Source organism: Sprattus sprattus (assembly GCF_963457725.1).
Source record: "Sprattus sprattus genome assembly, chromosome: 5".
In the NCBI taxonomy this organism is placed as follows: domain Eukaryota; kingdom Metazoa; phylum Chordata; class Actinopteri; order Clupeiformes; family Clupeidae; genus Sprattus; species Sprattus sprattus.
Genome location: NC_137924.1, coordinates 35,572,092 through 35,579,899, shown reverse-complemented (window position 1 = coordinate 35,579,899; position 7,808 = coordinate 35,572,092). Strand labels below are relative to the sequence as shown.

The 7,808-nt window shown below is 41.2% G+C and overlaps 1 protein-coding gene across 1 annotated transcript; it reads right to left on the bottom strand.

The window, feature by feature from the left end:
- Positions 1-3,413: 3,413 nt before the first annotated feature.
- Positions 3,414-7,340, bottom strand: b3gat3 (beta-1,3-glucuronyltransferase 3 (glucuronosyltransferase I)). The gene is made up of 6 exons (XM_080838692.1): positions 7,187-7,340; positions 6,942-7,040; positions 6,610-6,778; positions 5,470-5,824; positions 4,658-4,948; positions 3,414-4,387 (listed from the first exon to the last, which is right to left on the bottom strand). Exons 2-6 carry the CDS (start codon positions 7,021-7,023, stop codon positions 4,289-4,291), a joined length of 996 nt encoding a protein of 331 aa, XP_080694818.1. The 5' UTR covers positions 7,024-7,040; positions 7,187-7,340; the 3' UTR covers positions 3,414-4,288.
- Between the last annotated feature and the right edge of the window lie 468 nt (positions 7,341-7,808).

Sequence of the window (7,808 nt, the reverse complement as noted above, 5' to 3'; positions counted from 1 at the left end):
CAAATTAGTACAGCCGACATGAAAACGTCAGAACACAGTATCTTAATTTTACAAGGTGAACCTTGACCCCTTAACAGAACAGTGTGTTCTAACTCTCCAAGCTGGTCAGATGATCTATCTGTAATCCATTAGTACTGATCCACTGTTTTTTTCTGATTTTCCAGATGATGATGATGATGCCGGTGTAGACGTTACAGGGGTCAGAGACACACTGTATAGACTGGTGACGAAGGTCTCCCATCCTCTCCGGAAGGCCCTATCTATTGCCTAAAAAATGGAAAAGATTATCAGTGTTACTTCGATTATTATTTTAAAATAGACTATTATTATTATTTAAATGATATTTACACATCAATGTCATCAACAGGCCTACATGTAAATCTGCACAAACAATGGTAAAACCTGCTACAGCATTTTTGGTTTGACCTGTTAACATTTTGCCTTGGTGATAAATTATGTACAAAGAAATATTTAAAGTCCCTTTGGGTTATTGTTGGAGCATCAGTGAGACTAGACAACACAGGTAAAAGTCTTTAGAGGACTTGAGCACATGGGAAATGTAGTCTGAAAAGAATCATTGTTCCAGCCTTTAGCTTGGCAACACCCTTAAGGTCAAAACCCCCTCAAGGTCAGCCACTGGAGTTAATAACACTCTTATCCCCCACCTCATAATGTTTCCTCAACCCTACCCTACCCTGTTGTACCTGTCTATCCATATATACACAGTACACAGTCTTATCTCAGACCCACAGACAAGGGTGAGGAGAGTGGGATGAAAGGAATGTGTGGTGCGTTGTGATAAACTAGAGCTAGTGGATTATGGACAACCCACTGAGGAATCTTGAGGAATTGAGATGATGCATAAACAAGTGAACCAATTGTTCAACTGCCTTAATACTTATTTTGTGGGCTAGTCACTTGTCAAGCCTTACTGTGTCATAGGAGCAGGTTTTTCAATATTAACTCTGAATTGTAACTGGATATACAAATGCCAAATACAAATTTCCACATCAAAGTATTCAAATCTGGGTGGTATACTCATGGCTGTAGAACAAGAGATGACATCAGAGAGGACAACCACAGGTCTGTTGTGACCTCTGAACCCACTGCTTACGTGTCCACATGATGCCTAATGTAATTGCCTGATAATACAGAACCATTATTACTTGCACTAGCAAGTATGACCCAACGACTCATCAGGACTTTATCCTGTTTGCCAGCCTACAAATTCCGTGCCATAAATGGATTATATAACCCTGTGCTGCTGTTAATCTGTAACTGCTCTGGCCTCTCCTGGATCAGGCTGCCTCAATGGCAAACTCTTAAGCAAACTAAACCGTTTTTCAAGGTTGAGTGGATATCAAGGTATCGGACTTACATCATCCTGTTGTGACTGTGAAATTCTGTGTAGGCCCACTGTATTATTATATTTCTCGTGTTTAAGAATGCAAAATACGTAATGAAACTTAATTTGAAAATGTAAATCATAGCTTTGAGGCAGAGAGCTCACTACAGCAAGTTATCTAGGATTAGATCCACCTTTTCTTATTGTTGCTTGTGGTCAGTGAAATGTAGCCATTCACTTTCATTCCAAACCTCACCTTACGGTAGAGCTTCAGTGTGCTTCGTTTTGCCATCTTCATCTGCTCTCCTCCATTCTTCTCTTCCCGGTTCTCCTTTCCTTTTTTCCTCTCTTTTACTTCTATCTCACAGTTTTGTCCCCGTATGAGAGCATGGTCATCGGCCTCCTCCCGAATAGAGAAGTGAATTATAATGGGTTCAGGATCCGGGACAACTGGGATTCCCACAGTCTGAGTTTCAGATGATGTGACACATCCAGGGGTTGTATCAGAATCCGTGCCCACACTCTGGATGTTCTTCCCTGAGGAACATTTGTCTGCTTTGACCTTCTTGGAGCTTCGTCTGCTCCATCGACTAGGTTTTCTTCTCAACAGAGTGGTGGTCCCATCGTCCTCCATCATGCCTTGGTTAAAGTCAAAAACATCAGGTTCCTGTTTCATCTGCCCAGGTGACATTCCTTGTTCTGTTGTTTCTGACTTTTCTCCATCAACCTCTGTCTCATCTAAACGTCCATAGAATCCCCCTGCCTTGTCCAAGAATGAAGGGGATGAAGAAATCTTGGTCTTCTTTGATCTGTTGCCAGTCATGGTATCTTCCTTGTCTCAGATAACCTTTTTATTTATAAATGAGAGAAAAATTAAAACGTTGTTGAATTCATTGGAGCAGTATGTGTCCAACATATATTGCCATCATTAATTAATTACTCAAAAACATTGAACCCACTGCTTTAGCAACTTTAGTAGCGCCATATAACAGCCCAGTTACATAATGAGCAAAATCAAAAATAGCATGTATATCCTTATATATAATAAGTGTGTGTATATATATATATATATGCATACACACACACACTTATTATATATAAGGATACACACAGACATATGTGAGAACATTCTCTATGAATTGATGTTGGTGGCTAATTCAGAAATATTTGTTGGACGACACTGAATTCAATTTGTTCAGCTAGTCCTCTGTCATGTTTACATAATACATTTAATAGGTGGAAAGCTGTGTATGTATAAGTATGATAGAATCAGTAAAAGAATGAAGAAGGTTTACCTGATGTGTCGTCGTTGGTCCTGGTGTGCCTATGGTCTTTCCTGAGCCCGTGTTGCCACCCTAACTCCTGTGTACACGCACACGTGCCGACACCCAGCCATAAAAGGCTCTGCCTGAACCCGTCGTGTTTCCACTCTCTGATAAGACAAGCGCTCTGTACGGTTGTCATGAACACAAGAGCTTTACCAACCATACAGGAACCACTTCAAATCAATTCAGTCAAGAATATGTCTGTGATTTTTCATCAACAAACATCCTGAATGGTAGTTGAAATACATGTACGATACTTTTTCTGCTTGAAATTTGAAGGTGATGAGCCATTTGTTTACATGTTTGGTAGGACATTTTTCCAGCCAAGTTACACAAGGTTCCATTTATACAGTTCTAACACATCCACAGCAGTTAAAAATTGTGTTTAGATACAAGTGAATAAAAAGCACAAAGGGTAGGGTGACCTGCTATGAAGAGGGGCTTTTGGTCACCAGAATAATTATTTACCACCGACTAAGCTTAGTTAAGTCAAGTACAAAGGTACAAAGGTATGTGTAACTATCGGTTTGTTTGACTGACTGTCATCCTGACAACTACTAGAAAATCCTCCTGGTGTTTTAAAATATGTATATAAAATGGCTATGAAAGATAAAAAAAACTAAAAAAAAGACTCTGATACATTTTGTTCAGGCAAAAATGTATTTAGAGTTATGCCCAGGTGTTTCACAAAATAAAAACATTATACTGTAAACATTACTATTTTAAGGCAAAAGGAAGGCAAAAATGAAAACATGAAGATTACATAAAATGATGCAGAAACGGTACAACCCGTAGCCTGGCACTGCCAGACTGTATCTGAGCTCAGGCTCCAGTGGAGTTATAGTCTGGTAACTCAACGAAGAGGCCAAGCACCAGATTCCTGTTTCAATAACGTTTAAAAAAAAAACAGGCTCATTCCCGATAACCCAAATGCAAAATGAACCACTATGGGCTATGTCCAGACAACAATGTACAGAGAAATTTGAGGTTTGCAATCACTGGTCTATATCAACAGCATAGTAAAACATGTGCAGATGAACACAATAAAAGTACTTCCAGTTTACTATTCACATACCTACAAAATACAGTGAGCTCCTCTTATCATGCACATATAATAGCAACACACTACATACATTCACAAGCAAAATAAACATTCAGACTTAAATATATTTTTTGGTAATAAATATCTCATGAACCATTGTTCTTTTGCATTTTACAGTATTTAGTCCACTAGAAGCGAGAGGAGTAGGGCTGGTATCCATGACGCAGCCCTACGTTATCTACACGGAGCATAAATAGCAATTTAAAAGGAAAAATTCCATTTTCAGAACCACAACTATGGGTTTGTGGGGAATGTTTCTCCATTAGTGACATTTTCTTACTCGTTTTGTAACTCCAGGGCTTACTAAGCACTGTAACCTGTTTGTCATTATCACATGTGATGATCAAACTTGCAGAGTGATATTTCAGTGTTCGTTTTCACTTCATTCCCAGCATTCTAAGTGTGTGCCCATGACCTTCCTCTTCCTCCTCTCTTCTTGACCGCATGGCAGTCTGCAATGATGGCTTGATGGGAAAGGGCAGGATTGGACGGCACATGAAGAGCTATGACTGCATGTTACACTTCCACCTTAGGGTCAGAGCCCAACCCCTGTTTCTGTAAGGCGTCTTCCCGCTTCATCTTTGGCTTCTCTGTGCGAGTATGCCACACCAGAACCTAAGAACACAAATATTTATTTAGTAACCATACGGACATTATGACATCAGCACACTTTTAGTACAACACAGCAAGCTCTAAAAAGAAGACAGTTTGACACCACTGACATGGAAATCAGTCAATGTCAGTCTCACTGGAAGGGCAAATGTTCCTCATCCTCCATCTTCCTCACATAACATCACAATAAAAATCATGCACAGATACTCATAGACATTATTAAAGCCTCCACAACAGCATACTGGACCACACAAAGAGGCTGAGGAGATTCACCTTAGTGCACATGTCTGCTTTGGGCTCCAGCTCCTCCATGGTCACAAGTCCCTGCAAGAAGCTGCTCTCCAGGAAGCCCATCTGGGCATCGCCATCAAAGCAGGCGTCCGGGTTGGTCAGAACCAGGCGCAGAGACACCGCAAAGCCAGCCATGTCTAGTGGAAATGGACGATTGGGACGCCAGCCAGTGTGAAAGCGGACAACCTTTCCGTTCTCCACTACCGGCCGCTCAAAGCGCATTCCCCCCACTAAGCCCACAGGCCAGACTGAAACACGCTGGGTGTTCCGCATCTGAGAAGAACATCAGACAGACAGACAGACAGACAGATACACAGACAAACAAAGAGGCAATGAGTGCCAACAAACTGTTTATCTTTAACTTAAAATGCTCCTCAGCAAAATCAACACGAATTATAAATATCCTGATAATTAATTCTATTCAAGCAATTCTATTTCCGATTTTCACTTTCAAATGTAAATAAATGTCTGGTTATCTTGTGGCATAAGTATTTATACATTATAACTCTATATGCTTTGCATGAGTGGTAGAGGAAGCCATTCTGGTGGCAATTTTGCCCTTAGTCTGGAAAGGCGTACTAAAGGAGAACAGCTATGAATGTCATTACAGTGGAACATTTTTACTTTTAAACCAAGAGTGTTGCTGCACTGTAATATTCTGGAAATTAACTCAGCAATCTTAGCACTGCCACACCCTTGGCACTTGGTTTCCTCAAATCAAATGACAACAAACACACTAGTGACAAAAACATCCACAACATCCACCTCTGTGCCAAAGTGACGTCAAGGCTCACCTCTTCAAACAACATCAAGCTGTACGTGTTGTCATCATCCGCAAAGTACACCACTGAGGTCTCCATGGCGGCTCCCTGCTGCCCCTTGCTGGCCGAGGCCATCTCCCTGAGCCAGCGCAGGCCCTCGTTCCTCTGCTCTGCACCACGCGGCTTCAGCCAGCTGGGGTCACCGTCCTGCAGCTTCCTCTCCTTGGGGGTGAGCGTGTGGAGCTGTGTGTAGGCCACGCCCGACGTAGCGAGGAAGTCGCGCACCAGTGCTGTGGGCTTCTCAGAGTCCTCCACCACGACCCAGTGAAGCTGTGGCACGTGCAGGAACGTCTGGGAGAGCCGGGTCAGCTCCGCCTTCTGCACCAACCTGACATGTGGAGGACGAAAGAAGGAGAATATTTGGCAAGAGCAGACAGTGACATGAAAAACTGCCAGCTTTGTAATCACTGTAACTTCACAGAGTCACTGTGTAACTTCACCCCCAGCTCTACACCAAACACAACTTACTGCATCATTTTGAAAAATGGGTAAGGGGCTCCTGTGAATGACTCCTGATCAGCCAATGAAAGGACTCACACTAACATAGCGTATATAACGACGTAGATAAGTCCCAAATGGTTGCCTCTACGTTGACATCAGCAAGGTTCAGTATGATTTGAAAAAGTAGATGGTTTGTTGAGCTATTTTCAACAAACTGCGAATTTTCATAACAAATGCAAATTCTATAAATATTAATACCAGCATTGATCTGTTTCATAACATTCATATTCATATAATTTAGTTTACAGCTCAGAAAACACTTTTAAGGGTGCCGTTACAGTATAGTGAAGAATGAATTACAACTTACACACATGTCTTTGTCACAAAATAGTACATGCTTTAAAGGGAAGGATGGGAAGGTAAGGATGAGGGAGAGAGTGAAAGTGAAATTTAGCTGATATTTCAAACTGATGGTTTACTTTGATTACAATGGCGTTTACTCCCATCTCTAAATGTCCTTCAACTACAATCTATTAGTGCTTCTTTCAAATAGCAGTGGGAATATGTTGCCCTCTGTACCCTTCGCTGAGTTGACCATAACACAATAATCTAATGCAAAATATAGTGGTGAAATCATTTCAATTTCATGCATCCATTAAAATAACGAATTACCTGGCATAGGTGGGAGTGATGACATAAATGGTGGGTAGATTGGGCTTCTTAGGCGGTTTTGTAGTGTCAGATTTCTTCACTTCTTCCTGCAGTTTGTGCAGTTCACCCCGCAATCGGTAAATTGTGTTATCCTTTATCTTGTCATGCTCTGTGCAATCGCAGCGTTGGCCTGAAAAAGATTTGGGCAGTGCTGTAACGCAAATTCTAATAATGCTGCAGAAGAATCCTGACAGATGAGAATGATTCGTATTGAAAACATCAGTCTAATGTAAATGGTATGATATCACAATTAATTGAAGCGGGTTGGCTTGGGTGAGACTGTCCTGCCTTACCTAGTTGCATCAAGGTATAAACGAGCCCCAGCAAAGAGACCATGAAGTAAAACACAAACACGGTCTTCAGCTTCAGCCTCATCTTCAAAGCATTCCAACCTAACAGAATATTCCAATCAGACATGCAATTGCGTGTTAGCCCTGGGGTTAACCAACTAGCTTAACTTGCCAGTAAACTCGCAGATAGCCAGCTGTGACGGCCAAAACGCAAACGTAGTACATTGATGTCAATCTTAATAGCTTACCTGTGGGGAAACTTAAGTAAAATAGCGCCTGTCAACCATATTTTCCATTTATTCTGTGATATCGCTGATACTCCAGCAATCGTTCAGGACTGACAAACAAGCTAGCTAAAAGTCATTCATTTACATAGCATTTAGTTTAAAAAATATTCTGTCTACCAACAACTTCCGCTATACTGGTGCAGCAAACGTAGCATTCCCTCTTACATTTCGGGCTGCTTATAGAGGTTCCACTTAATGTAAATGCGGTCAGTGCCGAGAAGTATATTGCACATCACATCAGTATCTTGTCATGCTGAACCTGACAAGCTAGCATTATTGTCTCACTTAAATGGGGGAAAACTATAAATTCCAAACTCAAATGTTCTCTAATCTAAAATCTGGTGGCCGGCTTTGCAGTCATCGTGAGAAATGAATGTAACCCTTCCAATGTAAAAGTCTGTGTGCCATCAATGCACTTTTGTTGTAGGCCTACTGACTATTGTCTTAACCTTTCACTGAATTAAAATTCAGTCATCAACATAACTAATGAGAAATAATAACCATTGCATAAACTGAAGTCACCTTGTAGATCACGCACAAACACCACAATGACAGAGGCAAACAGGGAACTTTGTAGCCTACC